At 35.3% G+C, this 17,848-nt stretch overlaps 2 protein-coding genes across 3 annotated transcripts; one reads left to right on the top strand and one right to left on the bottom strand.

Annotated features, from left to right (window-relative positions):
- Positions 1 to 783: 783 nt before the first annotated feature.
- On the top strand, positions 784 to 3,744 carry LOC141376258 (uncharacterized). 2 transcript variants are annotated; one of them, XR_012385764.1, is made up of 2 exons: positions 784 to 1,164; positions 1,220 to 3,116. XR_012385764.1 is itself a non-coding variant. In XM_073913408.1 (2 exons), the coding sequence occupies exons 1-2, from the start codon at positions 1,078 to 1,080 to the stop codon at positions 1,922 to 1,924; spliced, it is 723 nt and encodes a 240-aa protein (XP_073769509.1). In that variant the 5' UTR covers positions 784 to 1,077; the 3' UTR covers positions 1,925 to 3,744. The 2 variants fall into 2 exon arrangements, 1 of the variants encoding a protein (XP_073769509.1); XM_073913408.1 differs by having other exon boundaries at positions 784 to 1,095; positions 1,220 to 3,744.
- Positions 3,745 to 10,375: 6,631 nt separating this feature from the next.
- On the bottom strand, positions 10,376 to 14,978 carry znfl1b (zinc finger-like gene 1b). The gene is given in 2 exon segments (NM_001113633.1): positions 10,376 to 13,366; positions 14,602 to 14,978. A coding segment is annotated over 1 exon segment (1,521 nt). The 5' UTR covers positions 13,347 to 13,366; positions 14,602 to 14,978; the 3' UTR covers positions 10,376 to 11,825.
- Between the last annotated feature and the right edge of the window lie 2,870 nt (positions 14,979 to 17,848).

Raw genomic sequence — 17,848 nt, 5'->3', positions numbered from 1 at the left:
CAATGATGGGCTAAAAATCTGTAGAAAACTGCAGATGTCTGCGCATGCAGACTCCGTGCGGGACTGTACTGAATTTATTTTAGGCAAAATAGAAAATAATACATGGATTAAAAAATTCCCTATAAAATTTTTTAGATATCTAATTATAATGATTCTTAACCCTGTTAAAACTATAGTCAGAATATTCAAATTTTTTGGAACTGTAATGTTTATTAATCCCATCAAGATCCATTTTTATACCCTATACATGTTTTTTTTTATAAATTAAACTTGAAAAACTTGAACTCGCATACCCCTCAGTAAATGTGCAGTTGCGCACCTGGTCCAAACACCTGACAGATGGAAACAACTAAGCTTTTTTTTTTAATATAACAAATATAAATATGCAGGTAATAAATATTACTGCTAATAATAATACCATTATAACAAAGCTAGTTGTCATAAACAAACTACAAAGAAGCCGCCCGAGTTGAAGAAGGCATGGAGGCAGTGGTATTTATTTCTATGTGGAAAACATTATTTTCTGTTATATTTTAATTTAAAAATATATATTTTTTTTTATTAGAAAACATATTTGCGTATAGCTGTAACATTTGTCCTATTGCTACTTAGCAACAAAAATCTAAAGCTAAAGGATTAGGGATGATAAATGTAGGCTACTGTATACAGTAAAGGCAACTGTCTCTTACAAATGATGGGCAAAGATTCACACCTTTGCAGTCCCCCACCCACATTTCACAACCTGTATGATCCCATAAAGGCCGCAAGTGCCACAGTCCCTGTAAAACTTAGCTGATCATCTGCGTGAATCTTTTGCGTGAATCTTCTGCATGACCTATTAAGTCATTATGAACAGCTCATCTTTTTACGGAAAGAGGACCAGGAACTCAAAAAGGTAATTATTAAACCATTCTGTCTTTCCGTAATCTCCTTCATGATTATTTGTACTGTGTTTTCCTACGTTTCATGTTTTAACATCATTTTAACTTACTGCATTTATAGAGGGCTTTGTTTGAGAACAGGGAGACAACACCTAAGGCAACACCTAAGAAAACAGCAAAGAAGACGAAGAAGCGAATGGTCTCCAAAAAAGCGGTAATTTAATTTATTTCCTTATTTTCTGTATAATAAAATAATAACAAAAGGCTTTTTTTTTGGAAATTTGTGTTCACACGAAACGTGGCAAAATTTAATAGTACACTATGTTGACTCTCAACAGGCCGATGCGCTGTTAAGTATGATCAACCCACACACTACACCCCCGGCTGTGGCGAAGGATCCGAGGCGTCAGCCGAAAAGGCAGCCCTGCGTTATTAAGGCACTGAGAGAGCAGCTAGCGGCTGGTGTGCTAGAGACGGAGGCTATGCGAAAGGAGCTGAATGCCTGCAAAGCAGCCCTTGCAGACTTAAACAACAGTCACAAGGAACTGATACAAACTCATGCAACCACTGTGCTTCAGCTGAAAGAAGTGCAAACAGCAGCAACGGAAGCTCAGTGGACACAAGACCCCATGCATACACCCATTAACCTGAATGAGGATATGGAACAGTCCGAAGTCACCTCTGCTGGCCCGACTCCAAATTCAAGTTGCCATCCCGATTTACTGTTCTCCCCTCCCACTCAAGAGCACATTGACATGCTTATGGTTCAGAGTCATGGACGGCCAGATCGGTACGGTTGCTTGCTGTTTCGTGCAGTTGTGCCAGACCAGCGCTACGCAGAGTGGGCATCCACAACGAACTGGGATGGTTTGAGAGGCAAAGTTGCTTTGCCTGTGAACCTAAAACAGTTCGTTAGAGACAGCGTGATTAAGAGATACCCTAACCTGACCAGCGCTGACAGCAAACGCATAAAGGACAGAGTGAATGAATTTCTACGGTCCCCACGAACCTCTGTTAGCGCCCACCGACGTCTTCAGTATTAGAGACAACTTAAAAAAACATTCAGTTATTTTTGTATTTGTATTTGCTTTTTTTCTCAGAATAAATATATCCTCTTAACCAACTGTATGACTGTTTTTTTTCCCGATTATACGCAAAAGAAATATTTTTAAAGTGTTTTTTTTCATGCTTTATTTCTAACACGTTTATGAATTATAAGTTTTAGCCTAAGGTTACCAGACAGAACAACAATAACAACATTATTATACATCATAGTAGCATGTAGACTATAAAAAGGCAACATATCGACTCATGCGCACACATGAGGCCCGTAGCCAGCCTGGTGAAAGGGATGGTTCTTTTTTTCTCAAGTGGACCTTTTTGCAGTTATACGCCTCAGTTTCTATTTAACTATGAGATTTAAATACTACATTTTAGTGACTTTTTTGCTGGATTAGCCAGTCAGATGTCATTATAACCACACTTTTTGATGTACAAAAATATTTCCTAAAAAGTGCAGTTAAAAAAATTCAAAAAAGAGAAATTTTTAAAATACAAATTTATTAAATCATATGTCATTAGAAAAATAGCAATCTGTTTTAAAGTTTTAAAGTAAAAAAAAACTATAATTTATTAGACAAAAAACACACTGGCCAAACCTGACAGCTTTTTCTTCTTTTTTTCGCGGTTATGCGCGCATTAGCCTATATTTTACATGCATATGTAAGGTGACTGAAATTAAAATTAAAATACAAAACATACTGATCCATTAAGTAAAAAAAAACAAAACAACAATTTTACTTTAAAGAAGAACATTGACGTTAACATTATTTTATTATACTGTACTTTAAGTCATCTACTTGAGGTAGGTCACATTTATCAATGGTAAATTTTAACCTAAGTTTACATTAATAACATACAGTGCATTGTTCTTTACCATACAAAATAAAAAATAATGAAAGAAACATTATACACCATAGTAGCCTGTAGCCTATAAAAAGGCCGCAAATCTTTTTAAATTCATTAAAAGGCAAGCGCATATCTAAGCCTTACCTTGAGTTTGTTCACACTCTGCCTTGCTGTACTTACATGCTGTATTTTAATATAGCTAATTTTGATGAATTCGCTCTAACCTTTGACAGTTTTTTCTTCTTTCCGCGGTTATGCGCGCATTATATTTCAAATGCATATGCAAGGTGACTGAAATTGAAATTAAAATACAAAACATACTGGGCCATTAAGTAAAAAAAAACAAAACAACAGTTATACTTTAAAGAGAACTTTAAAGAGAACATTGATGTTTTGAAACAAAAAAATTTACTGAAAACTATTAAAAATAAACCTGCGAGATATGTCATGCGGCAAAATTATTTTATGAAGCAGCATTCAACTTAAGCTCTTTAGACCATGCGCCTGACCGTTTTAGTGTTTCACCACATGTCTTTAAATACATAAGGCCTATTTTTATTATTTTTCATTATTCGTTTATTATTATGTACAATAATTGTGACGTAAAATATAATCAACAACGAAAATGTAAATAAAAACGTAAATTAAAACATAAATGAAAAGGTTTTTTGTTAGTCCTACCAAAATAGCAAACACTGAACATCTCTTTACATTTAGGCTAAAAGACTTTATTTTTTAATTTAGGCATACTTAGAATATTTGTACTGAATGTTTGTGCTTTAATTTTAGTTGTCTTTAACTTCTTCAATTCTATTTTTCAAAAAGAATCCTCTTTGCACTTAAGTTTAGAATAACAATAAAGCGTGTTAACAAATTTTAAATGATTAATAAAGGAATTATAATGCTTTGACTTATTGTTTAATCTCATTTACAAGCACAGTAGCATATTTAAGGCTGCTGTGTGGGCTATTTCTGTCCGTTCGCATCCCGTCCCTTTGCGCCCCCTAGCGGCTCATTCACAAACTGCGGTCATACACTAAAAACAAAGCGGCTCCTATTTCAAACGGCGGCGGTATATGACGCGGCGGTAATAGTCACTTTGAACTCTCACCTACTGTATGTCAATTGAAAGACAAATGATATATATATATATATATATATATATATATATATATATATATATATATATATATATATATATATATATATATATATATATATATAAATGGCGTTTCTTTGAGGAGTTTGCATGTTCTCCCTGCGTGGGTTTCATCTAGGTGCTCCAGTTTCCCCCACAGTCCAAAGACATGCTACAGGTGAACAGTGTATGAGTGTGACAGGCCCATCTGACAGGCCGGCCGGAAGGTGTAAAAAAGTTGTTATCATATGGACAAGTCTAAAAATGGAGGACTTGTTCCAAAAATTGCCGACCCCGCAATCATACGGGACTGAGGCCATAGAAGAGAAAGAGAAGATATATGTATGTATATATATATATATATATATATATATATATATATATATATATATATATATATATATATATATATATATACACAATGCCAATAAAGAAAACATTGGTTTTCATGTTGGATTCTAAGTGGACTGCAAAAAAAATGCCAAAATACAGGCATTGCAGATATGGAAAATGAAAAATTATAATAATAAACTATAGAATACAAACAGTTGCACTCATTGTAAAGTTTTTTTGCTGTGAGTTGAAAACATTAATTATAAAGTTGTGTAGCGTACAGTCCACAGATAAAATTACTTATTGATTTTATCACAGTCTAGGTTCAGTCGACAGGACGGTTTACGACTCCTGGCTCCATGAAGTCTGGATTTTCGTGACAGCTTACGTAATCAAGGGAGACTGGACAGATAAGCCTAGATCTTCAAAGACATTCCTTTTTTACACACACACTCAACTCCCCCACACCCAAAGGACACTAGTCCAAGGAGAAATTGACTGAGAAATCAGGGACCAGCACAGAACTAAAATGTTATGTTTGCAAACTTTGTATCTCATTTCTGACTTTTCTTACCTGTGTAACCTCTCTTATAACCTGTATGCCTGTTCCCTTTAGGCCTTTTTAAAGCATAAATAATGTAAGGATATGAAAAATTATGTTGATGTACTTTTAAACCCCCCATGTTTGGTACTGATGGGTTTCTGCTGACATTTTACAACACATGATGCATAGAGCAAGATCATAACTCGCATTGCTTTATTCTTTAATTCTCTGTATTAAATGCCTGTCCGCATGCTTTGGGCGGACACTCAAATTTGCAAACGAGCAGCCTCAAGACAAAGGAAGGATTCGCGCTTAAACTTTCCCCTAAAATCATTGGTCAGAATGCTGAACGGGTTGTCACGTGACCCGCAGGTATAACCAGACTTCTCCCCAAACATCCTGGAGAACGTCCGAACAAAGAACATCACAAAAAAAGGTGGCCCCTCGGGCCAAGCAGCTCTTCTAAGCCGCATGGACTTTTCCCGCCAGGCTTTTCTTTATTTCCCGGCAAAGTAAACTCAGTTTAAAGTTTGCGATCGTGTTCGTCCAAACTGCATTACAAACTCCACGCATCAAGAAGGACATCCAAAAGGAGTTTTCATCACGACAGAAGAAAGACTTGCATAAGAGAGACCTCCAGACATGAAAGTCCAGGTGATTTTAGTTATGCGATTAAGCTGTGCCCCTTTTATCAAAAAAAGGTGTTTTTGTCTTTATAATCTTGGTGGTCCTTAATGGTGCGTGTGGAACTGAAAGTTTTGTCACTCTTTTATCTGAAATCTCTATTTCCTCGCTTTACTATTTCTCTTTGTTGTTACACGTTCTAGAGACCCGATATCTCCACGTGGTTTACCTTTGTTCTGTGTTTAATGTATGTTTGTGCATTGTTCGTTATCTGTCTGACTAGTCAATAAATCCCATTATAATCAAATGAATTGTATTGTTTGCCTCACGAGAAAATGTCACTGAAATACAGATTCCCCTGCCTAGCTATTATAAGTTGTTTAAAACTTTTGAATGATTAATCTACTTCGCAAGAAGTAGCAATTAAATTCCCTTTTTCTATATGAATCGATCATTGCTGTGTCCGCTCGGAAGAGCGGCGGCTCTGCTTGTGTTTGTTTGGTCAAATTAACAATAAATTGATCCGGAATATTAATGTTTAATAATAATTTGTTATTGTTGATAATTAATATTCATAATCTGGGAATCTGCTCGGTCGCGCGAGCATGATCATATACAATTATATGTTTGTTTGACCAAATTGACTGAAGCTTAAGCCGGAATATTAATAATTAGGAATAAACTGCTATTGTTGATTATTTATATTCATAGAATGAGCTTATTTCTGTTACATTAGAAACAATTTAGCTTAATCCTCCTTTACATTCATCCAGTTGCTAATACTAGGAGTATCTAAAAAGTGCCCAGAGACTCCCGGAAGCCAGCAAATGAATGATAATTTCTCACAAACCGGACGTTAAAAACATTGCACACCCCTCTCCACCACATCCCTGTTTGCTATTCAGGTAGCTTATGTCGCGCGCAACTCACCCCCACCGTCCTTCAGGTTCGTCTCGCGCGCACACGCCCCTACTCAGATACGCCACTCACTCCACCCTTGACACCCCTCAACAGGCCTGACAGACACACAGACAGACAAACACACCTCAGATTCAACATGCATGATCATGTTCATCAAATTTTCTTAAACTAAGCGTCCTAAAGTATTACTGTATTTGACAAGGATTCTGACACAACAACACGAAGCATTTGCTTTCGTTGCGTTTACTGAGGAAACACGCTAAACTTGGAGGGCTCATGCTGAAAGGCAGAGTAATGCCCTGTCTTTGACAGCTCGCAACTTCACCAGAGACTTTCTGAGTACATTCACATAAGACACCAATACTCCGATTTTAATACGATTAAGATTATACTCTTATTAAAATTCTACAGTGTAGCCTAAGCAGTGATTTTATTACCTTAAAGGAACACCGAGTCACGAAATGCAGAGGATTTTCTTTCTGTTCGCCATGCGGTATCAGCTTACAACAGAAGTCGAAAGTTTAAAATGAAACACCTGAAATTGCATGAAACTCTGGAGAGCCTGGTGATGCGACTAATTGTTTTATACTGAAACTTGCCTTCAAAAAGTGCTTCCTTGGTCTTATCCACATTTCTTGCATGTTAAACACACGTCCACCACAACAGGAAGTAAAAAAAAACCTGCAACTGCATTAATTGCGTTAATTTTTTTAACGCGTTAATTATTTAAAATTAATTGCATGCGTTGACGCACTAATTTTGACAGCGCAAATATATATATATATATATATATATATATATATATATATATATATATATATATATATATGTCACAGCTGATTTCCATCTAGAAACCACACTCATGTGTTGAGGTTTTTCAAATCACATGATCATACTATATGTTCTAAAAGAGGACTCATGAGGTTTTTGAAAGCAATACGTCCAGGTAAGGTTATGCAATATAGTGATTACTTTACTATGCACAATGTGTTTTGCAGTAAACTACTCTATAAACCTGGCGTTCATTAGTACATACATTAGTTATACAGTACAGTGAAGCATTTACACTGTGTCTAATTACTTTTAGAGAGTCATGGAGTTGGAGGCCAATCAAGTCCCACATGAAATTATCTGTTGATGAGGCTGGCTTCAACTTGGCCAAAAGGTGTCACCGTAGGAGAAACATAATAGGCCAAAGGGCCACCGATGTTGTGCTAACTGTGTTAAGAGTTTAGGAAAGTTGTTAAATGTATTGATCAAAGTGTCATAGCCATTGTAAAAAAAACTGTAAGTTCCAATGGAATTAAAATGGGGTACTTTAAATTTAAAACAAGGGGAACTTCAATTCGATTTGGTGATCAAAAGAGAAGTGATATAATGCAAAAAGAATTTAGGATAATTCAGGAAATTAATGCTTCCTGTAACATACAAGATAAAGTTAAAGATGTGAAAAAGTTAATTACTCTTCAAGCTAAATTAGACAGCATGTATGTAATGAAAGAACAAGAAGCATTTGTAAGGTCTCGTGGAAAATGGATGGAAGGAGAGAAGAACACATCCTATTTTTGTCAATTAGAAAAGAGGACACAGCGAAGTAATGCAATTCACACTTTAGTTATTAAGGATGCAATAATTCCGAATTCTAAACTGATATCTAAGGAAATATATAAATTTTCTAGTAATATTTACTCTTCATCATTTTCTGAAAATAATGCTATTAAATTTCTAGAAAAGGTTAAAGATTATATCCCAGATACTAAATTTAAAGAAATGTGATGAGGATTTGAAGCTAGAGGAACTTGAAGTAGCTATTAAAAAGATGTGTTTGGGTAAGTCTCCTGGTCAGGATGGTTTAACTACTAACTTCTACAAACATTTTTGGCAGGATATAAAATGTTTGATATTTGAAGCATTAAAAGAGTGTTTTAATTCTTATACTTTACTTCCAACTATGAAACAGGGTTTAATTATTCTTATTTTAAAGTCAAACAAGGAATAAAGAATTATTGAGAATTTGAGGCCGATTACTCAATGTGGATTATAAAATTCTTATGTATGCAATAGTTAATAAATTTAAATTTAGATTGATTCTAGTTATAAGTGTAACTCAGTCTGCACTGTAAAAAATTGCTGTTAAAAAACGGTCAGATTCTACGGTAAAATAATGTTTTTTCACTAAAACAGTAATATTCTGTTAAAAACAGTGCTTTCTGGGTAACATTTTTGTTTTCGAGAAAGTAACCAACAGCAGAAAACTGTGAGCTAACAGAGTTCAGATTCGATGTTTTGAAGTCTGTGTTTGAAATCACACTGTGTGTCCTTGTTCACTATTTCATACACTAGTTAACTAATATTGTTCACCTGACAGTTTTAATGATCACTAATGAGTGAATTCAGACACTGATGAACACCTGCTGTTAATAATTACAATTACTGAAGAAAATAAACAAGAAACACAACCAGTGACTTGAGTTACAACATTAAATAAAATCAAATAAAATAAAACAGCTTCAGTCCCAGCAGAGGATCATTAAACAACTCCACAAACAACAGCAGACACACACTTATAACTGACTGATTTGACTGCCATACTATTCTCATTGAGATCCAACAGAAATTAAGGTGTTTTTTGTGTCACCGTAATGGAGTGAGGGGCTGATTTAGTTGGGCTCTTCACCCTTGAACTCATTTAATAAAACTTTCCAACTGCTGTAATACAGAGTTTACAAAACATCTGTACTATAGCAATAAGGTTGGGAAGTCAATAAATAGAGAAATCTATTTGTCTGAAATTAGTTCTGATAAATGTTTTGTTATAAATCTGGAAGAAGGACCTCATGCAATAGATTATATGCTTAGTTGCAGGTACTAATTTAATTAATGAGAAGTGGAAACAGAAAATATACCTCCGTAATTACTTAACAGTTAAGAAATTACATACAAAAACAGTTCAGTTATGACAAATACACACTCAGACCTCATGAATCTGACCTTGTATCTCAACAATGGTAACATCTCAAATGTTTCATGCTGGGAGTGGCACGGTACAAATATCCCAGCATGCATTGCGGTATAAATAAATGTTGTATAATGGTCTCACAGTTTTCTTTATTTGTGTTTGATTCTGCTGTTGTTTATGTTTAGACTTTTAGTTGCCTGTTTGTGAGTTAAACTGTTAATTTTGTTAGTTGTCACCATTATTGAGGTTCATATGCTGATTATTGATGTCTCTTTGAGTCTCTTCGATTTACACCATAGAGCAGTGTTATTGTCCAAGATATTCTTAAAAACTTCCAGAAATTATTGCCATATATAGACATAAAATGTAAAACAATAGATTTAACATTGAATAGGAGCAGTAGATTTTATTACACTAAATGAGAACAGACTCTGCCATTTAATAGCAACATGAACATCACCAGATCTTATTTAGGTTTTTGGCTGGCTTGCCTCAACAAAGGAGCTTTTTAAACAAAGTTCTTAACAATTGCAGCAGCCAAGATATATAACTGTTAAAAATGACAGGGCTAAGAGCCCAACTAAAGCAAACTCTGTTCTCCATGATGGTGACGTAAAACTTTAACTTTTTCTCAAGAAGAACTTTAGTAGATGTTATACAAAAATACATGTATTAAGTAATAAGTGTAGCTGGTGATGATGTTTGTAGAGTTGTTTAATCATCCGCTGATCATTTAAATGATTTAATCATTTGTTGTTCTTCAGGTTATTTCATTATAAAGCTGTGACTAAAGTTTTGTATGTTCTGTTCTTGTTTTTTCCCTTCAGTATTTCTTCATTTGTTCATTGTTAATCCTCAATTATCATTTAATTAGTCAGTTAATTAATACATTTACTTCAGCTTTGCTACATGTTTCTTGAACACTCAGTAGTGTGGACACTTCAATAAAAACTGAAGTATATGCTCTGGGGTTTGTTAGATTTTGCTGTATTTGGCTTAACCGTTCTTGGGTGGCTCGCCAATGTATCAGATGACTCTAATACATAAAATCAGTAAGCTGACCAAAGTTCTTATGGAGAGAAGACTTTATTGAAGACAATGAATAGTGCAGTTCCTCAGCAGTGATGTTAACCCGTCGGTCTTCAAGTAACTTAACTCAAAGTACTGTCTGTGAGACAGTACTTTATATTAGCATCAAACAAACCATTCTGTTTACGAAGCTCAGCAGGACCCTCTTCAGATGTTTCAGCTGTTGTTTTGCTAATACCCATTGAGATTGTAAAAGGGTCATTTAGTTCACACCTTTCAGTTTGTGGGGGTCGAGGCACAGGTCACCCCATCATATCACATCAGAGTTTAATCAATGTAAATGCAAGTGAACTAAAATGCACATAATCTTTCAATCCCTCCTCTGATCATTTTTGATCATAAAACAAGTTAATCATGTATACAGCAATCTGCAATACAGGCTATATAACTTAAAGTGACAGAATAACAAGGCATGGTGAAGCTTGCATTTCCTTATATGCCTGAGTCCATTTCTATTTGAAGTTGTGATGTTGTGGAAGAAGCGGATGTGGTTGTGTTCTGTGAATGTTCAGGTGTGTTCATCTAGGTGTCTGGTGTTGTGTGTCTCTGGTCATTCTCTGGAACATCGGAACACCTGCAATCACACAAAAGAGAAAAGGGAAACGTATCTTGCCCAAAAAAAGATTTTAGAGAAATTGTCAAACTGCCTATAGAAACTATAGAAACTGTCCCTATTTAATATTGACAGGACACTACAGTGTTTATCAGTGGTGGTTTATGTCTTCATCCTCAGGTGACAAGCTAGAGCCTAAAAACTCTAGTCCCGCCATATCTGGACTCTGAAAAACACTACTGTCATCTATCCCTCGTCTCTAGGCAAACTCACATTGATCCATTCATCAAGTCCCTGAACTTTATTTATTGAATCAGATACTAAAACCTTCTCATGTGAGCTCTCACTCCTAGATTTTAATGTTAATATCTGAGGTTGTCGTATCTTTACCCATTTTCTGGGATCTAAACTATGGCCCCTCTTCAGAGGTGACAAAACTTGATTAATGTCCTCATGTACTGCCAGGCTGAGTCTTGCTTTGTTTTGGACAAGGCTGTCAGATGTAAGATTTTCTGTGGACATGGGCTGGTTTAGGGCATGTTCAAATAGGCATAGTCTATTTCCATCTGTACTGCATTGGTTGCCATCATGCAGTTCTATTGCACCGTCCATCAGCATTTCTTTTGTTGAGTTTTCATTTGCAGTCTGCTTTCTGTCTAAGACTGATCCGTGGTCTTGCTGAAGCTGTCTTAATGCCGCTGTATGTTCACCTCTCTCCTTTACGGCTTGTTTGGCAACACCATCTACTAGGACATCAAACTTGTCTTCATCTGTTGAGACTTCTGTGTCAGCTTTTATATTACTGTTTGCATACACATTCAGTTCATCAGCTTCTGGAAAAGACGTCACTAGCTGGTGCTGCAGAGAGAGGTTCTTCAGTTTCCCTGCGGCTGTACAGCATTTAGCAGAGTCTGTTTTTGTTGTATTGTTAGCTGCTGAAACTGCTTGAACAGGTGGTCATCATCCTTACTTTGATGTTTTAAACTGAGCTTGCACTCACGGGCCCAGTGTCCTTCTTCATTGCAATTTCTGCATCTTCCTTTAGTTCGTAGTTTTGAGTATCCCATATACTCACGTTCTTTTTGCTCATCCTCAATTCTTCTGTTCTTGTAAAACAAACTTTCCGATTGCAAAGATCTGAGTCTGACATCTTGTGCTCTCTCCAGTTTAGCTGACCATTCAACAATCTGGATGAAAGTTGTTACAGTGCTGTCCCAGTCATCATACCTGATTTTAAGATCTTTAGAAATCTCAGGATTGAGTCCATTGACAAATGCTGTTTTCAGGGGAATTCCAGTGTCTTTGTCAAGATCTTCACTTGTATTCAGACCAGAATGTTCCGTCCATATTTGTCTGAAGCGTTCTTCAAACTCTGCAACACTTTCTCCAGTTTTCTGCATGCATGAGGTAATTCTTGCCCAATTGACCTCTGCAGGTTTCAGTTCAAACAAGAAGTTTTTTATGGCTTCCCATCCATCCTCTATGTTTTCTTGTGATTCACCAATCCTTCTTTCAACACTTTCTGTGAGTCTCTTTTGGTCACTTTCTCTTAGGGTGACATTAAGAATCATCACACCGTCTAGTGGATGTAAAATGTAGATTTTCTGCAGTCGTTGAAGAAACTGCCAAACCTTTCGTGGTTGTTTGTATACATCTGGCAGCTCTTTTGTCCATTTGTCAACTTGCTCTGGAGTAGCTGGATGGTATGTCCTGTATGGAACATACTTCTTTACCACTTTTTTATTCACAGTGCGAGTTCGTCTCTCTCCATTGTCTTCATAGCCCTCCTCATTGTCAATTTCAACGTTAGTCCTTCTGTGTTTGACAATCACAGGAGCTAATCTAATCTTTGAGTTCACTGGGTCATGAACACAGGTGTTGATGGAAAGATCAGCCTCACTGTCAACAAAGCTGCTCGAAGATCTTGATTCCAGCTGTTTAGAGATCAAAGTCAATAGCTTGTTGTTTTCCTTTTCCAGTCTTTCTTTATCCTTCTTTAAGTTTTGCAATTGTTCAGCCAGTGCTCGAACTTTAGCTTTCTCCGCTTTGTTCTCACGTTCCAATCTGTCAATCTTACACTTATGCTCATGTTGAAGAATTTGCTTAACCAAAATCACAGACAATCCATCCTTCTTGGTGGTTGTGCATAAGCGCTGTGTCTTTCCATAAGCCCTTTTAATGTCCGGCAATGCCCATAATCCACTCTCTGAGTGCTTGATGCTGTACTTCTTGCACACGTCATCACGACACTTCCTCAGTCCCAGCCTTTTGTCCAAATATTCATTCAGATTTTCCAACATCTGATCAATGGTAACACATGGAGGTTCTGTTCCATTCTTTTCTGATGTTGTTCTCAGGGTAGCTCCATTAGCATAGTTCCTTGCAGACTCAGCCATGGGAAGTACAGGACAGTGCCCTCAGAGGTGTGAAACAGAACAAAAGGTGTTAGAGCTATCAAAGGTGCTTATTCCAATTTAAATTCACAGCAGTCTGTTAAACCATTACAAATACATAGACAGATTCAACATTTGTTTCAAAGCTAAAATAGTGGCTATTAAATTAGCACTTTCGTTCTTTCAGTCCCAAATCTTATTTGGCTTCTAACAATCTTTGAACAAATGTATTAAACTATTACTTTTACAATCTCTACAATCCCAACAGAGAATGTGTCAAGCTTTGCTTCTGCATTCTTAGTGATTTGACCAGAATTATTTTTTCACAGTTTCTACAATCTTCAAAGCAAGAATCAAGCCTAAAATTGTCTGAAAGCTTCTGTCTAATAACAATTCTTTCTGAGCATTATCTTAGAAGGCTAAGTAACTTTCTTTAGGATTTGTCCCTAATACAATGTACTTAAATCTTACTGTATCCTTAAACCTAAGGCAAACAGATTACAGTTTCATGCCATCATATTTTAACACAGTTAGAATTTTCAAAATTCCAATACTGGCTACTGAATAAGCCCACAGTCAAGAATTCCTAATTCTCGCAGCAATATCAGTCGCAAACTATTTATGTTTGCTTTATATGGCTCATAACCATCTTTGGACAAATAAGCTAAACTGTTATTTTTCAATCTCTACAAACACAGCTGAGAATGGACCAAGCTCTGCTTCTGCATATAGTGATTGGACCAGAATGATTATTTAACAGTTCATGCAAACTCTAGAAAACGAACCAAACCTACAATGTTTTAAGAATTCTATCACAGAAGGCTCTGTTACCTTCAAAATTAAAATAGTGGCTACTGAATTAGCACCCAGTCAAGAATTCCTAATTCTTGCAGCAACATCAGTCCCAAACTATTTTACGGCTCCTACAGTCCCCTGGGGAAATGGACCAAATTATTTTCAACAATTCCTACAATCTCCATGAGAAAGGACCAAATTGTTTAAATAATTCCTACAAGTACCCTGAGAATGGACTAAGCCTAAAATTTCCACTGCTCTTTCAAAATCTTTTGATAAATGGACCAAATTGTTTCTTTAACAATTTCTGCAAATATTGAGAAAAAGCCTGAAATTTCAGCAATACTATCACTGTAGTTTATTACTGCACTACATATACAGGTCGATCTGCTTACTTTAATGGTTACTTATAAAAGATGTATCTTTTAAGGGTTCTTTAAGAGAGCTGATAAGTTTCACTCACCAAACTAGGATCTTTGAGATGAGATCCAGTTGATTAAAATAAAGTGTGTCCACAGATACAATATGTAGATCCAGGACTCGTCCACAAACAAAATCCGTTTATCTTCAGCTTTAACTGTAGATTCTCCAAGATTCTTCAGTTCATTTCTTGTTGCAGTTGATGAGTTTTCCTCTTTTCAGTCTCTCCTGGCTGGCTCGCCAAATTGTTAGATTTTGCTGTATTTGGCTTAACCGTTCTTGGGTGGCTCGCCAATGTATCAGATGACTCTAATACATAAAATCAGTAAGCTGACCAAAGTTCTTATGGAGAGAAGACTTTATTGAAGACAATGAATAGGGCAGTTCCTCAGCAGTGATGTTAACCCGTCGGTCTTCAAGTAACTTAACTCAAAGTACTGTCTGTGAGACAGTACTTTATATTAGCATCAAACAAACCATTCTGTTCACGAAGCTCAGCAGGACCCTCTTCAGATGTTTCAGCTGTTGTTTTGCTAATACCCATTGAGATTGTAAAAGGGTCATTTAGTTCACACCTATCAGTTTGTGGGGGTCGAGGCACAGGTCACCCCATCATATCACATCAGAGTTTAATCAATGTAAATGCAAGTGAACTAAAATGCACATAATCTTTCAGGTTTAAAGGGTTAAAGGTGTGAGAGGTAAAAACACAGTGTAAAAATGTATTTTAACAGTAATATACTGTTAATTTACACCACGGAAATAGACTGTAAAAAACAGTAGATTGCTGGCAACCACAGCTGCCAGTAGATTACTGTTAAATCAAGGAAAAAACAGTATTTTACTGTAAAACCTGAAGCTAATTTCTTCTGTCTGTCACCGTTGTGGAGGAGAGTAGAGCCAGTGTATGAGTTAAAGATGAACAATGAACTGCTGATGTTATTCTGCATGTTTCTCTATTTAAAGATAGCGGCTGTTTAGTTGCTGATGCAGTCAGAATCTCTCTGGTGATTCCAGATTTACATGAATGTGTGCTGTTGTGAAAAATAAGACATTAGAGTTAAACCGAACTTTTCTAATTAACTAAAATAAGTTATCATTATAAGTATGCTTCTAAGCATATATAGCACATTACTTCATAAACTCATTCAGCAGTTGACCAAGTTGAGGCAGTTGCTTTCAGTGAGCAAAATGAGTTCACTTGAGTATTATGTAAATCAATGTAGTCCATGTATTTTTACAGCAATATACTGTAAAATAACAGTACATTGCTGGCAACTGCAGCTGCCAGTATTTTACTGTTTTTTAACGGGACAATTTTTAACAGTGTGGTTTTATTAAAGGAAGGCTAATTCAGAACAACATTAGACTTTTTAGATCTAATTAATTATGGACATTTAATTAAAGAGGATGGGTTTGTTTTATTTCTCGACATCTACAAGGCATTTGATACTGTAGAACACAAATTTATTTTACATACATTGAAATTTTTTGGTTTTGGTAATAAATTTGTTAACATAATAGAAATGCTGTATAAAGACACAAGACAAGGGGATTAGACAAGGGGATCCGACAAGTCCATATTTATTTTATTTTAGTAGTTGAATTGTTAGCACTGTATGTTATCAGACCTTTGAATGCTTTAGGGAGTCAAATAATAATAAGTCAACTATATGATACCACCCTGTTTCTCAGTAATGCAGAGCAGATTCCAGTTGCCATTATTCTGGTGTCTCATTTTTCAAATGCTTCTGGTCTGCAATTGAATAAAAAAAGAAAAAAGTAAGCTGATGGCACTCCAAACAACTGTTCAATATTCCAGTTAAAATTTAGGTTAAAGGGTGTTGTTATTTCTAAAGACCCTAAAGTAAGGGAATAATCTGATTGGTAATATGATAAAAAGTAGAACAAAATACAAAATTTGTGGGATCAATCTATTTTTGGTAGAACTGTTTTACAAAAAGTCAGAAGCACTTTCCAGGATGATTTACCCTGCTTTTTCTTTAAGTATAGCTAATAGGTGCATTAAAAATCAGAATCAAATGCAATATAAATTTTTATGGATAAATAAGCATCATTATCCTAGGAAATCAGATGTAGTGAAACCAATCAATGAGGGAGGATTATATGTAATTAATTTTGATGTTATGAATGGTTTCCTTAAGCTGAAGTGGCTTCAAACCTTCATTCGACATAAACATTCTTTCTGGTTTAGTTTTTTTTCTAAACTATTTGATTCCTTTGGGGGCATAGACTATCTATTAAGATGCGATTTTGAGCCATCAAAGTTAAAGTGTAAATTTTAATCTTTTCATAGTCAGGTATTGCTGTATTGGAAGTTAATATACAATTTTTTTTTTTTTTTTTTTGCCACATAGTTGTTCTTTGTGGAATAATAAGTATTTACTTATTAAGAGGAAATATGTGTTTCTTCAGGAGTGTGTGGACAAACGTGTTTGGTCTATTATACAAATTTTGGATGGGGTTGGAAATTTCCTCAGTTATGTTGATTTTTGTGAAAAATACCATATTATTTGTACTCAGAAATTGTATATGTCTTTGTTGAAAGCTATTCCTGGTGGTTTGGTTCAGCTGATCAAAGGGTAATTGGGTTATTCTTCTGTGATACCAAGATTGGGCAATCTTATTATTTTTTGTATTAATTTTATGGGCAGAGCTGTTATAATAAAACTTTAAGAATGTTAGTTATAATAAACAGATTTTCCCTTCTAAAGTTAAGAAAAGACCCCTTGTTTTAGATTTTCCTGAAGACAAGGTGGTTCGAATTCGAACAAGATTTCTCTCTCTTGCACTTCTACCAATGGCAAAAGAAGTTCAGTTTAAATTTATTAACGATATTTACCCTTGAAATGAGTTCCTCAGACATAGATTTAATATGGATTGTAACGTTTGTACCTTTTGTAGAGGAGACATAGAGTCATTGGAACATATGTTTTATTTATCAAATTTTCAAAATAATTATGGGATGACATTTCTGTTTTGTTAAGAATAAAATATGTAATACCTGATTTTGATTTTAAAACTATAAAATATTTATATTTTTGTCAGAATTCTGATCTGGAATTTTTTGTTAACAATATTGTGACGATACCATTCCATTTTTGTTTTTAACAAACTTTGATGCATGGCTTGCTTTTGTTCATATCACGAACAGTTTTATCATTTAAAGTTTATTACAATGTTAATCACAAGAAAACATGAGTTGCTCTACAAATATATTTTTATTACGGCAAGAATAAAAGCAAAAAAAGTACACTTACTAAAAAAAA

Source organism: Danio rerio, chromosome 9 (genome assembly GCF_049306965.1).
Source record: "Danio rerio strain Tuebingen ecotype United States chromosome 9, GRCz12tu, whole genome shotgun sequence".
Classification (NCBI taxonomy): domain Eukaryota; kingdom Metazoa; phylum Chordata; class Actinopteri; order Cypriniformes; family Danionidae; genus Danio; species Danio rerio.
Note: the sequence above shows the minus strand (reverse complement) of the source record. Positions and strands in the feature narration are given on the sequence as shown.